General features: G+C 42.8%; 1 protein-coding gene across 6 annotated transcripts in view; it reads left to right on the top strand.

Moving 5' to 3' along the window:
• The first annotated feature begins 2,757 nt into the window (after positions 1-2,757).
• The window catches only part of LOC147636641 (putative E3 ubiquitin-protein ligase ARI7), a 37,122-nt gene continuing 24,495 nt past the window's right edge, over positions 2,758-15,384 (top strand). For 3 of the 6 annotated variants that reach the window (XM_086800095.1, XM_086800096.1, XM_086800097.1), the window contains exons 1-3: positions 2,890-3,215; positions 4,453-4,577; positions 4,762-4,879. In XM_086800095.1, the coding sequence (XP_086656221.1) occupies positions 3,051-3,215; positions 4,453-4,577; positions 4,762-4,879 (408 nt within the window). In that variant the 5' untranslated portion in view covers positions 2,890-3,050. The other 3 variants (XR_015266182.1, XM_086800093.1, XM_086800094.1) reach the window with 2 other exon arrangements.

Raw genomic sequence — 15,384 nt, 5'->3', positions numbered from 1 at the left:
AGCTAGAGAGATTTTAGGGTCTAACAATGAGAATTAGACTTAGATTAATTTAAAAATTAGTATATATTAGTATTTTCTAGATTTTTTATTAATATTAGCTTAATCGAGATATTAATTTTTGTAGTCATTATTATTTTTAAATAAAATTGAGTGTTAAATCACGACTTGAAGTGTTTCTAAGCAACACTATCATGTTAAAAAACCCAAAAACATCAAGAAAAACCATAGAAAATGCTTAGAAAAAGAACCAACAACTAAATGACATATTTTGGATCATTGACCAAGATCCAGCTTTCAAACCATTGAAACAATCGCTGGACCAAAGTTAAAAATTGGGTACTGAGGGGGACTACCAGCGGTAAATGATCTTCATTTTCACACACTTGAGCTATAAAAAGAGTGGGAGAAATCTGTGCCAACCATTATCTTTATTGCACAAGTGGATCACGGACCCCAAATCTAAATCCCTGTCCCAAAATTGTGAGATTTCGATCGTTGATCCTAGCTCACGAGTCTGGATCGCCAATTTGACTCCACGATTGTCCCATATTTTATATCGCTAGCTATGGAACACTCCTAAATTCAAATCATTCCTGAATCCAGATTGCTCTTGAATTCAAATCATTACCTTTCAGTTAGCTATTCCATGTACTTTTTAATTAGAAACTCTCAAAAGGTTTTAGTTCTTATACACATAATTCATTTAGTTTATTAGTCTAGGTTAGAAGTTGTCACAAAGTTTTAGGTCTCACACATAATTCAATCTTAGTTTATTATCTAGGTTAGATTGGCTTGTTTATTCATGAATAGACAACCTCTTTATGATGATAGGATTTTTAGATTTAGTGTGTTTCGTTGCATAGCATAGTTGTTTGTTACTTAATTCATGTTTAGAACTTGTTTAAGCTAGGAATTTTAACTTGAATCTTTTAGCTTTCCAAATCGTTCAAGATATAGTTTGTAACCTCAAAAAACAAGTGAGGGGGAATGATGACACGTACCATCTTACTTACTAAATTGAGGATACCAATACCTTACTTTTCATGGATGATGGCAAGGGAAAGCTCCTCCTCTATTATAGCTTTGAGGTTTTTGAAATCTAAGTGAATCCCTTCCCTAGTGGTGGTGCCTTCAACTTAGTGGTGGGTCATAATAGTAGAGGAGTTTTGTATTAATTCTTCTTTTAGCATAGAGTGCCCCATATGAATTATCTTTGTTGGTGGTTCACTTATATTTTTTCTTTATTTTGATCTTTCTATACCTTTTTACTTTATAAGTTTCTCACTTATCTTATTTATGGGGTTGAAGTATTTCTTTCACACGTGCACCTACACCCATGCACGAGTGTTTGCTTACATGCACATAGACACACGCATACACACACACACACACACACACACACACACACACACACACAAACATACACGAGCGTGTATGCATGCATACACATGTGCACACGTGCACATGTACATACATGCACACACATGTACATATGCATGCATGCACATGTACACGCACACACGATCATAGTGCATGATTACCAACACCTTACCACTTTAACTTAGTGAGAGTTCCTCCATCTATTCTTTAAGAGAATTTTAAACAAGCTTGCACTTCAAATAGTCACAAAGAAAACTCGCTCATAATATTTTCAAAAATTCTAGACTAACATGATTTGCATTTGTAAATTCAAAGTGGCATGTTGTACTTAAATTAGCATGATCACCATGTTAAGGATTAAAAATGTGATGGAGTGACTATGACATAGGAAGTACCATGAATCATGATTGTCATGTGCACATTTGATGTGGTGCAGCTAGTAACAAAAATGACTTTGACAGGGGACTTGTGCAAATGAACAAATTAATTCACTTGACAAAGGGACTTGTGCAAATGATGAGATACACTAAAGCATGTACCTTTTTTGAACCACATGTACAAATCAAGGTAAAAGGGGAATGAAAGGATCAAAATAACAACTTATTATCGAAGGTGTGAAGAGCACAATCATCTATGGTCATGGAAGTGCAAAGGTTCTTCAAAGCATGGATATCATGTGAATAAAACTATGCTTGAGTAGATGATATTATTGTTACAAAGCTTGCATTCCTATAAAGGGTACCAAAACAAGAATATGGTGAAGGCATGCTATCAATCAAAGGCATTAGGAAAAGAATCTCTTTTGTGTTGCTTTAGAGGAGGGTGGGAGAAAAAAAAGAAGTATCGATTGAACTTGTTAAGAATAACATTTAAGAGTTAATCATGATGTCTTTACTCACCCCTCAAGGACATTCTCCTCTTTATCTCCAATAAATTATTGTTAAATCAAGCCTTCAAACCACAACTTTGTATATTTTTAAATAGGCGTGACTTGTCTAAGGGTCAAGATTGACGGGTTCTCAAGCGAAGAATCAATTCAAATAAGGAGGTAGGGTAGCGCTATAATGCACTAATAGCAAAGAGAAAAATCATTAAAAGGGATCTCAGGTATGCATTATATGAAAAAAAAGAGTGCTAAGACATGAACCATGAAGGATAGGTAGCATTGGTAACATTCTCTTCGTGATACCTTCACACATTGGTGCATGGGGTTTGCACGCGAGCACTTTGTTGAGCACTTTGTTGGCTATGTATTAGTGCATCTTAACAATACACATGGGGTACTCGAGCACTCCATAGCATGCCATATTCAATTTCAATAAACTTGCCTCCTAACTATTGATGCACCAAACAAACCCTTGGAGATGATGCAAAATCAAAACAATTGAGGCGGTGCTAATAAAGCCAAGCAAAAGGTGAAAGAGCGGCCATAGCATGGCCTATTGTATAGTCAATAAAGAAAAGGCAATCAATTAAAATTTAAATAATAATAATAATGCAAGTAATTACAGTTGTATCATCATCTCAAATCGTCCTAGCAAGGCACGGCAGCTGTTTCAGCGTGTACAAAACCCTAGCTTTCATACATCGATTTTTCTAATTTTGTACAATTTTTGCTCCATTTTTTTTTCCCAGCTTACCCTCTCTGCAGCTCCCCTCTTCAAAGGTCAATGAGTTCTGAAGACGATATGCAGGATGCTCTTTGTGAAACATCAGAAGAAGATTTTGAAAGCGATCGCATGCCTACCGATGATGATGATGATGATCAGTCTGATTATGCTTTTGATTACAATGGTGCTGATGATGATCAACAACCCATCTACCATCGGAGGCAGGTAAACTTAACAAATAAATAAAAAATCAACTGCCATAGACTATAGCTTCTCTAATGCACAAGAATACATCACACATTTGCCCACCCTTCACTAGACTTTAAGAGATCAACATCTCAGAGTATAAGAGCAAGTTGATCATGGCTAAGCCAGTATGGGACGCTGCCGGCCAAGGACCCCTGCATATAGCAGGTACAAGGTGAGGCAGTGTGTAAATCTCAGTGGAGTTGCCATTGGGGCTGGACATGTCCTCAGTGGCATGTAGACACTAGGCGTTCTACCTATGGCATACAACTTGGATGGTTATAATGTCCCCGGGTTGTGTCCCCTTTGCAACAAGAGTTTTGACTGGAGGTGGAGATACAACAATTTGGCAGAGGACACTATGTCCGGGTGAGGCAAATCCGCGTAGGGCAGGTGGCATTAATGCTCCAGAGCAAGGTGGAAGCTGTGATACCATATTAAAAATCACACTTAAGGAATAAGTAGGTGGAGTTGTTGATGCACAAGTGCACTAGAGAAGGGATTCGGAGGTCGAGGTTATTTGTGATAGCCTAATCCGCTCTATTAGAATATCTGAGGGCCTGAGCAGGACATCCATACCATTGCACACCGAATGATAAGAGGATGTACCTCAATCTACACTTGCCCTAAGCCAGGCTATCCTCGACCATATATGAATGGCCTCCATGAAACTCAATAAACAATGCTGAGGGGTTATTGTAAGGTGGATTGACAAGGAGACCACCATGTTTAAGTAGGGAAAGGAAGAGAGCTACGATTTATCTTTCCATGCCATCTGCCTGGGTAAAGATGGTGACTTAGTTTGTCCTATTTTTTCAATAAATAGGATTCCTCTTGCCTCATTCTACACATCTTCCACACGTCTTTTTGGAGCAGCCAATTAAGGGAGAGATCAGTCGTGAAGAATAGTTGATTCAGCCTAAACAGCAGCAAGTACTGTAGATCAGTCCATGGCTTCTTATTGCAGCAGATTTTAGCAATTGGGAAAGCACTACATGAGGGTTTCTTTGTGTATTCTTAAAGAACTTAGTGAGCATTTAGTTTTCAGCAATCCAGTAGGATTCTTTTTAAAAATTTCATTTTTATTCAGTCCACCAATACATAGTAGATAAGGTTGAACCATGCTTTTGTTAGTGCACCCTGACATTTGAGCTTAGCCTATTGACATGATCCTCATAATGATAGTTGTCTTGACAAAGTGTGTGTTGGATGACAGTTGCCTTACATGGTCTTGAATGAAAAGGACATTGAGCGGCGGCAAGAAGAAGCAATTTGTAGTGTAGCAGCAGTTCTTTCCATACCCAGAGCACAGGCTGGTCTGCTGTTGCGAAATTTTGAGTGGTAGGCATTTGAAATTTTATGAATAGTTCCATTGTTATCTTGGTGTGATTTTCATTAAGTAAAGCTACTTTTAGCATTTTATCTTGAGTTTTGTGTGTTTTGTAGAGTCCTTTTTTTGTGTCATGGCATGCTAACATGGGGTTTTTGACATACATCTCTGGGTGTTGGGGTGCTTCACATGCAGGTGTGTAAGCAGAGTCAATGATGAATGGTTTGCCAATGAAGCAAGGATTCGAAAGCATGTTGGATTGCTTGACAAGCATGAGAACCGTTATGTTGAAAAAAGGCACGATATTAGAGAGGTGGGTGATCATTTGAACTTTTTTCCCTTGGTGGAGGGGGGATACAACCATAATGGTGGGTAGGACTATCAAAAGTATGCAAGGAAAGCGAGAGGTCCTTTGCCATGTGGGAGAGTTTCAATGTACAGATCCTATGTATCCCTTGGTGTGTGTTCTAGGTTTTTATCCAAATGGCACTCACCATCTTTAAGGTGGAATTCACACTCCCTTTATAACTATATACAACAAGTCACCATATATGCAGGGTTAGGCATATATGCATGTACACCTCACTATTGAATAGGAGTAGTGAAGGGGAAAGCCCCCTCTGCATCCTTTAGACCTGGAGCTAGTGCTGGCAGTGGATGTGTAACACTTGGAGAGACTTGATCTGAAAGTTTTTGGTACAAGATCTTAAAATCATTATGGATTTGGTCCTGATCCTTGTATTTGCTTGTATTACTTTGGAGAACTTTATACAATGATGTGAATGATGACTGTGGACTGCCAAAAGCAAGGATGAGGAAGACTGAACGTAGGCTGAACCATATGCGGACCCAATAGCATTGTAGAAGACTCTATGAAGCCACTTATGCAAGTCCAGAAGTACTGAGCATATGTACATATGTTGGTTGAAGATGAGAGGATCTTCTATGCTGCCTAAGGGATGAAGCATGGGGGGTGCTTTAAGGCTGATTGTATGCTCTAGAAAAATCTGGAGGCTTTTAGGCACACATATTCACTTTCTTTTGGTTGTGAAATGAGGTGATTTATATGGAGATTATGGAGGGCTTCTTATAATACCCATGGGAAGTGCTGGTTGGTTTGCAATAGGGGGCTGTCGGCCAGCATTAAATGCTTACGATTTAGGAAAATAGCATTTAATGCAATTGCATTTCACACATGTGGCTGCCGGTTGGTGATGCGGCAGCCCAGATGCTGGGCCGACTGGAATATAATGCTGTAAATGGCTGATTACAGCCTCTAAAGCTGGCCAACATGATGTACACGATGCAAGCATAAAGAACCAAGGCATATACTATGCTTAGTATTGCCTCATGGGATGGCCAATGGGCTGGGCCATGCATCAATGCTTCTATATATGCTTTTACATGCTTTATATATGCAACTATAGGACTGACTTATGCATGCCCTAACCTCAGGTGACTCTACATGCTTGTTCTCCAAGTGGGTTAAGGAATTGACCCTGACACCTAAGGCTAGGAGACTGATTTACGTACTCGTGCTTGACATGTCCCGGATTGGGGCTCACAATGGGGCTATGGCGTACGACAAGTATTCCTAGAAAAGGTATTAATGATGTATAAAATTACATTGAATGTTGAGCCATTGTGTTACATAGCACCACAGTACAGAGTGCATGTGACATTCCCTCCTGCATAGCTTGGTGGCAGGCTCATGGCTTCCAAGTAGTTCGGCAATATTTGCGGGTACTCCTATACGGCTTCATGATTGCCTCGGTCCGTGAACTTTGTGTAGAACTATCTTTGTCTGTGGAGGAGAATCTGTTTGCATCCATGAGTGCCTCGATGAGAACCATGCTTCCATCTATGGAGGAGAATCTGCTTTGGCTCGATGACTTCGGCTTCGCCAACCATCTCAGGCTGTTGCTCATCTGAGACCACCTGCAAAGATGGTTCAACATAATCAAGAAACATGGAAGACGTATGCATAGTCCAATTGTATGGTAGCTTTAGCTTCATGGAGACATCACTGATCTTTTTGATGATCGGAAAAGGGCCAAAGCTGCGAAAGGAGAGCTTGGGACAACACTTGTCCACTTGCTTCAATCTATGCTTCATGATCTAGAGAAACACCTAATTTCCTTTTTTATAGTTGACATTCTTCTAGACTTGTTGGCTTGCTTGGTGTATGCTTCGTGAACTTTGGCGAGGCGCTTCTTTACTGGCTCGATGATTTTTGAAAATGTTTTCATGGTCTTATTGGTCTCCAAGGAAGGTGACACCATGTGTTCGTGGATCCAAATGCTGTTGGAAGGGGTTCTTCAAAATCCATGCTGATATCCTTCTGGAACTGGCAAAGGTCGTAGCAACCTTGCCTGCTTCATATGAGGAATCTTAACCTTTTGGCAAATCTGACATGATTGGACATGCTGATAGATATCCCTTAGCATTTTTGGCCAATAAAATGAACGATCTAACTTCTCCAATGTACTGTTAACACCACGATGACCTCTGACAAGAGAGTCATGGGCATCATGAAGAAGTGTCTGTCGCTTTTCCCTTAGTATGCATAGCCGGTTCTCGTAGAACAACTAGCCATCTTGGATGGTATAGTGACCCGATTTTGACTGAAGGGCCAATCTATATTGAGTTGTGAATTCCAAAGAATCCTCGTACTGTGCCTTCATACTATGTAAATCCTTTCCCTGTATATCGAGCATAGGGGACTCTTGCAGAGTCTAAATGGTACCTTTGTGACTTAGAGCATGGACAATGGGGTTATTCTTGCGAGGGATGTATTTAATCATACCTCCAAATCGTTGGAAAATCTTACTCCACCTGGCTTGTTTGTCACTTTGTTGGACACTAGGCATGGTTTGCAGCCTTTTGAGTGCTTGATGATTCGTCTTAACTTTGAATTCCCTTCCATAAGGGAAAGGTTTCCAATGCTTAAGAGCTGTCAACACCCCCAATAACTCTTTGTCATATACTGAATAGTTTTACTCTACTTCATTCAATTTCCAGCCATAATAAGCCACTCCGCACCCTTCTTGCTAGAGGACAGCTCCTATGGCTAAATTGCTGGCATCGGTAATGACCTCAAAAGGATTATCCCATGAAGCCAACTTGAGAACCGGAGATTCGGAGGTAACTTTCTTCAGTGCATTGAATGCCTCAAGTGGTTTGCCCATAATGGATACTTTCCGTCGAGGCATCTTCACGAGTCACGCCCTTAAGCAAGTTTGTAAGAGGTGCTGCAAGGTCGGAAAATTTGTCCATGTGGGAACTGTATGCTTGACAGAGAGCGACAAAACAGCAGATCGCCTGAGCATTCTTGGAAACTTCCCTTTTGAGAATTGCCCTTACCTTTTCAGGGTCAAGACTAATCTTGTTTGCGTTGATGACATATCCCAGAGAGTGGATTTCCACTAGTCTAAATTCGCTCTTCTTTGTATTGATAAAGAAAGAGCTCATTGTCTCGAAATAGTTGCAAGACCTTTTCCACTAGATGAACACACTGTCCTATGAGCTCCACAAAAACCCTAGACGTCATCTTGTTGAACGTCGCTGGTGCATTGGCCGAATGGCGTCACCACAAACTTGTAGTGGCTGCGTTCAGTCCTAAAGGCCGTTTTTGGAATGTGAGCCGTAAAGGTTTGAACTTGATGATAGCCACTTTTGAGATCTATGTTCGAAAAGAACTTAGCACCATTGAGTCGCTCAAGGATATACTCAATCTTGGGCATTTTTAATTGTGAGCTTATTGAGTGTCCTGCAGCCCACGCTTAATTGTGCGGACTTGTCTTTCTTTTGCACAAATAAAATAGGTGCAGCAAAGGCGAGGATAAGGGCTAGATAAATCCAGCTTGGAGTAACTGGGAAAGTTGCTGCACCAATTTGCCCTCCAATGCCTTGGAAAGGCGATAGGGGAACTTGCTGGGTGGTTCTTGATGGCCCACTAGGGTTAGGGTTTGATAGTCACAGCTAAGGTGGATGGAACTCCATGGTGGGGAGAGAGAGAGAGAGAGAGAGAGAGAGAGAGAGAGAGAGAGAGAGAGATTGCACGTACAATGATGTTGATTATGATTGTGTAATAACTTGCACCAAGTACATTCTTTTGTAGGCAAGCAGCCTTATCTTTTGACTCACACAAACTATAAGTGACACTGTGGTGACATATCACCGCTTAGGTCACACACACACTTATCGTATCTACTCATAAGAGTAGGTTCACACAAATACAATCACACTTATGCATATAAGGGGTGTTCACACCTATATAGTTACACATTGCCTAGGGGATGAAGCACAGGGTGCTTGAAGGTTGATTGTATGCTCTAGAAAAACACGGAGGCTTTTAGGCACACATATTCACATTCTGCATGTTGAACTTCTGTGAAATGAGATGATTTTTATGGAGATCATGGAGGGCTTCTCATATACCCATGGGAAGTGTTGATCGGTTTGCAAAAGGGGCTCTTGGCCAGCATGAAATGCTTACGACTGAGAAAAATAGCATTTAATGCTATCGCATTTCACATGTGTGGCTGCCAGTTGCTAACATGGCAGCCTAGATGCTGGCTGACTGGTATATAATGCTGTAAATGGCTGATTACAGCCCCTAAAGCTGGCCGACATGATGGATGGGGTGTCCATGATGCAAGCATCAAGAACCAAGACATATACTATGCCTAGTATTTCCTCATGGGCTGGCCCGTGCATCAATGCTTCTATATGCTTTTATGTGCTTTGGATATGCAACTATAGGACCAACTTATGCATGCCCTAACCTTAGTTGACTCTACATGCTTGTTCTAAGGGATTGACCCCGACACCTAAGGCTAGGAGGGGCTTGGAGACTCACCTACGTAGCTCCTGCCTGACATGTCCTATAGTGGGGCTCACAATGGGGCCACGACATATGACAAATATTCCTAAAAAGGGTATTAATGATGTATAGATTACATTGAATGATGAGCCAGTGTGTCGCATAGCACCATGGTGTCGGGTGCATGTGACACCGGATTATCCATATACAACCATCATTCGACCATAAACACACGAGCTCATCAAAAGAAGCCCCAAAAACCATGAATGAATGTGTGTAAAACACCTCTTCCTTAGAGGGTACTAATCTTCCCCATGACCATAGGTCTTCAAGATGCCATATATGATAGAAAATCTCAGCTGAAGCAAATAATGCTTCCACATATACCATAAATCCAATACCATAAATCCAAAACACCAGTGAAATACAAACTCGGGTAGCTATAAAACCGATCCCAAGTAGTAATGGGATCAGGTGAGAGCTTTTTAGAGATCCACCAATGGGCAACCCGGCCGTTCAAGAACATGCGCACATGTCTTAGCCATCACTAAAGGCAATATCAAATTGAGCAATAAAAGCCATAACCTAACCAAACTGATGGAGTGTGCACAGGGCGGAAGCAAGGAGAGCACTAGAATGTGCTGAACTGGGAGTGCAAGAGAGAGAGATATATGAAGCCAATAAGCTGAATATACTGTAGTGAATGCAACCTCGAGCAAGAGACCAAATAGTCTCATAAGTGAAGGATACAAAAGGGAGCAAGTGTGTCAACACATGAACCACACAACTCAACAATGAAGATATGGAATGGGAGAGGCCAGCCCACCTATTTATACGTGCACACTTGCATATTGTCCGGAGAAAAACATAGGGTCGTGACATATCCCCCTCTTGAAAAATAGCAAGCGTCCTCGATTGCACTCAATGGCACAGTTAGGCATCTTATGAACAAAGATGTCCCATATGACAAAAGCAATGGCCCTCCAATGCATCTGGGTGATGAAGCAATCATCCTGCACAATATGGCCACACTGTCACGTAAAAGTGACAAACAACTCTTGCTTGTTCCTTCAGAACCTGCAACAAAAGTCTAAAACCAAGTGGAAACACGTAACCTGTGTAGCCAAAAACAAAGCCATGCATCATTCTACATATGACACACATATGCATGACACACATGCATTCGCAAACGATATGCTCCTCAAGATGCTCTACCTACTCTAAAGTAACAGTCTAAGGGCTTCTCGCAAGCCTTACGCCCATGGACATCCCGTAGGACCCACGACTGGCGGTACAACATGAGCATATGAAAGCACTCAATGCATCCAAACAATACATCTACTAAGTACTTTCCACATATGTCCCTCTTGATGCTTTACCCACTCTGTTTATGGCCATCCCGCAGGAGCCCCACCCAATGGTGCATCCATGAACATAATAAAGTACTTGATGTATCATACCAGCATACATGCCTCACATGACACAATCCGGAGTATTCCCAATGTATTCTCAAGGGTACCATGATCCAATGGCACCAGAATACAATAATACCTCAAAAAGTGTATGCATACATGCACAAATAGAGTTCGATCCATATATCTATGAACCAAACCAACTCTAGGGTTGCAGCCTCAAGTCTTCAGACAAAACCAAAGGGCGGTGCGAAACAAACACTCGCACACAAAACACTTCAACACCTTTGAGGACCAAGAAAAGGAAAACAAACAGGGGGAGCTAGAGTGCTCCTGCAAACAGTACACGGACACCGATTGGCCCCAACACGCAGTGGCGCCCCTTGTGGTATTTCTTTAATTGATTATATGAGCTTTGATTACAATAAGGTTGGAAAACTCAGCCGTCACAGTAGAACTCCAGAAGCCTGCAAAGACCCTGCATCATGGCTTCTTGTCCACTCGGCTTCCACAAACAAGTCCAGCCATTGTTCACATCAAAAGACTCTTCACATGGAGTCTTGCATACAGAAGCTTTCTCCCATGATTAGGGCTGCCACAACCATCCATAGCCTCTCACCCTATGAACAACATCACACCCTGACACATCCAGTGCTTCTGCATCACAAGAAAGACTCCCAAACTGTTTTCCAAAAGAGAACTCACATCACAGCACAACATACCATACAGTAGACACACCTGTACACTTCCCTCCATTTCAGTACTCCCTGGATGCACCCTCCCTCTCTCTCACACGGGCAGAGATTACCAGACTTATCAGGCAGGACTTGACTCAGCTGGACACTAGGAGGACATGGATACAGCCGACACACGAGCTTGGTACGAAGATGGCTTTCTATAGAGATCATCTTCTCCAGCTCACGGAGGATGGGTTTGTGATTAGACCCAGCTACATGGATACTCATCTTTCTCATGAGGTACGGTGTGCTATTGGTCAGATGCGCACATCCTCACACCAGCTAGAGATTGAGACTGGCAGATTCAGAGGAGTACCAACTGAGGCCAGGATTTGTCAGCTGTGCCAGATGGAGCCACAGACAGAGTTACATTACATATGTCACTGTCCAGTATATTATGAGATACGAGGCCGTTTTCACTGCCTGTTCAGAGAGGGCTTTGGACCACTTTCTAGAGTCATGAGATACCAGGATCAGAGATGCCTTGGATTGTACTTGCTGGAGCTGCGTAGACAGAGAGAGGGTCTCCTGAGAGGGAGGGGATCAGAGAGGGAGAGACACCTACAGAGGCAGATTACAGACTTCTTTCGACCAGAGATTGAGCAGTCAGGTCAGCAGGCATTGCAGCTAGCCCCAGAGAGTACAGCCGCACCAGAGGTACATTGATTGATCGGGCTATAGAGTTGGGGCGGTCCAGGCGCCCCAAGATGAGAGGCCCATCTTGACACCGGCGGAGACTACAACAGAGGATCAGGACCATACTAGCACGGCATGGGAGACGTCCAGTCAGAGTACTCACCATGGAGGATATTGAGGAGATCCGCCAGCGTCCGATGCGGCACATATTATGAGATGGAGGCACCTCCATAGTGTACCCCTCCGTCCCACATGATATTGTATCCCCTCACTATATTCCACTCACCTCCATAGCGTACCCCCCCCCCCCCCCTCACTATATTCACACCCTATAAGGGTTTCTGTTTACCTTCCATTTCCAGTTTCATTTTCTAGGTGCCTGTAGTATCATCTTTATTTTTCATTTTCTGTGTTTTTTTAATCCAGATATTGTATCAAATCCACCATGATGTAACTTTTGGTCTCATAGGTCATTATGGCCTTTTGAAGACGTTAATATAACATTTCATTTCATTTCATTTCTACCTTCCAAGGGTATCTGTCATGGATTCCCGAACCCCTGTCCAATCAGTAAGCAAGGCTATACCAAACATGTGTCCACTCCTGTGACCGCTGCCTGCATGTGACCTATCTCTTGGAGAAACCCAAATACATGTTTCCACATGAAACAAAGACCTGTTTCAACAAGCATTGGGTGACCTGTTTTCCCATGAAACATCTGGTCTGGCCCAGCATGAAACCCATGTCCTGTTTCCAATTGAAAACATTCTTGGCACATACTCAAATGTCGTGCCAAAACAACACACAAACAAAAGAGAGATCTCTTACTGAATATGTCTGGCTGTATTTCTGCCCCACAACTATGCTACATAGGTTTGCCCAAAACGACAGGTCCCTCTGTCCCTTCCAAGCAAGAAAATATAGGAGGGGATGGAGTCAGACTCCGAGGTTGGAGTGACTCAGATTGGGGAGGAGATCCAGACACAAGGAGATCTACTTCAGGATACAGTTTTACCCTCGGCTCAGGAGCAGTTTCTTGGAGCAACAAGAGGTAGCCAACTATTGTCCTCTCTTCGACAGAGGCACGAGTACCGGGCTGCTTGTGAGTTTGTGTGGCTGCGGAGGCTGCTTGGCGAGATTGGGTTTCCACAGAAGGAGCCCACAGTCATCCAGTGCGATAACCAGAGTTGTATAGCTATTGCTCGGAACCCGATCTTCCATGCCCGGACCAAGCACATAGAGATACAGTATCACTTTGTACGTGAGAAGATCTTGGCTGGTGACATCTTGCTACTTTATTGTTCGACGGAGGACAATGCGGCGGACCTCTTCACGAAGTCTCTACCTCAGGCTACGCTCAGGCGGCACTTCAGCTCCCTTGGGTTGATTTCACAGCCAGGAGCTGAGAGGGGGTGTTAGAAGTCATCTCCTGTCTATTTTTATACACCAGGGCCTCTGTTGTGGGTGTGCCCGCCTGGGTGTGCCCGCCCTGTATAGGTGTTTTATCATTTTTCCTCACTCCCCGTATTTTTTTCCATTTTTTCCATGGTGTGGATGGATGCCAGATGGTTGGCAGGAGCCCATGGTGTTGGCCGACTGCACCTCATGGCTGGCCGACCTGTTTTACACAGTCGTGGAGGTGCTGGTGGCTGGCCGACCTGCTTCTTACAGTCGTGGAGATACTTACTGATGGCCGACTGCTTTATGCAGTCGTGGAGAGCCTCTAGCGCAGGCCGACTGCATCCATGGGGCATATAAATATGCCCCATGCTCCTCACCATTGTATCATTCAGTATTCTACGGGATCTTGTGTATAGAGAAGAGTTCACACACCTATTTCTCTGTGTCTCTTGTGCTGTCTATTTTCTGCACTCTACTTACTCTTGTCAACCCAAGTTTGGTTATCATTTCCGCTGCATATTCCGACAGATGCATGCACCGTGTTGTTGTCTGCAAATTCCACAAGCGGTAAGTACTTCTCCCAAGAAGACTTCTGATCCGCCACATAACATTTCAAGAGATCCAACACGGCTGAATTTGCAGCCTCAGCCCTTAACACCTTTCAGGAACATGTAGATGCAAAACGTATACAGAAGATGGAGAGAAGAGAGAGAGAGAGAGAGAGAGAGAGAGAGCTGAGTTTCAGTATATTCAATATAGTACGAAAAGTGTACATTATTGGCAAGTCCTAGGATGCCTTAGAAAAGGTTGTCTTGACTCAAGAGAGTTCTATCCTATTGACTCAGTCCCTAAAGGACTGAATGGCTAAATGAATGCATGGCTGAACCTTTAATAAGTACTTGGGACAACCATTTATAGTCGGCCAGCAGAAAATTCACAGAATATTGTGCTTGCAGCCAACGTCATCTGTAACACTCTGATCAACTTGCCGACCTGATCATGTCATCCGTAACACGCTGATCAACTTACCGACCTGATCTTGCATCCACAGGATGCCCTTCTGTTATCATCCAGTACCTTGTTCAAGCTCGAATGATTCTGTTTATCTTACTGCCCTTTAGGGATTAGCATGTACATGTCATGCACATGACACCCCCCCCCCCCTCTGCTAAACTTGATGACGGGATTCCGACTTCTGACCCTTGGTGACTTATCATCATCCCTTTGTCTCCACATGGACTCCCAAACCTGTCATCCTTCCCTTCCTAGCAACCTTTTAATTGGAAATTGAAAAGAGAGCTGGAAAATCAGAAAATGCATGAAGGAGATGATATGTCTAGCCACTTAAACAAGCTGCAGGATTTGAGGGAGCAACTCATCAATGTGGATGAGATTATTCCTGAAACACAGCTTGTGTCTACCATCTTGAACTCTTTGCCAAGATCTTACTTGGCTTTTCATACCTCTTTGAACCTCAGCATGAGGAATGCTGTTGAACCCCTTAAGTATTAGGAACTTGTTGCTCTCTTGCTACAAGAAGAGCAAATCAGGAAGAATATGAAAATGAACACAAGTGCTGAACAAGCATTTACTACAGGTCAAAAGGGGAAAGGCAAATCTCAGCCAAAGAGTTCAAATCAGAATTCAGGTGATGGTGGTTCAGCTCAGGATACCAAGAAAGGTGATGGACAGTCCAAGAAGAAGGGCAAATGCCATTACTGTAAGAAGCCAGGTCACTACATCACAGAGTGTAGAAAGAGGATTGCCAAAGAGAAGGCAAAGGAATCTGGGATGTCTGTAAATGATG

This window comes from Cibotium barometz, chromosome 7 (assembly GCF_041138505.1).
Source record: "Cibotium barometz isolate CiBa-2024 chromosome 7, ASM4113850v1, whole genome shotgun sequence".
Classification (NCBI taxonomy): domain Eukaryota; kingdom Viridiplantae; phylum Streptophyta; class Polypodiopsida; order Cyatheales; family Cibotiaceae; genus Cibotium; species Cibotium barometz.
This window is presented reverse-complemented; position numbering and strand designations above follow the sequence as displayed.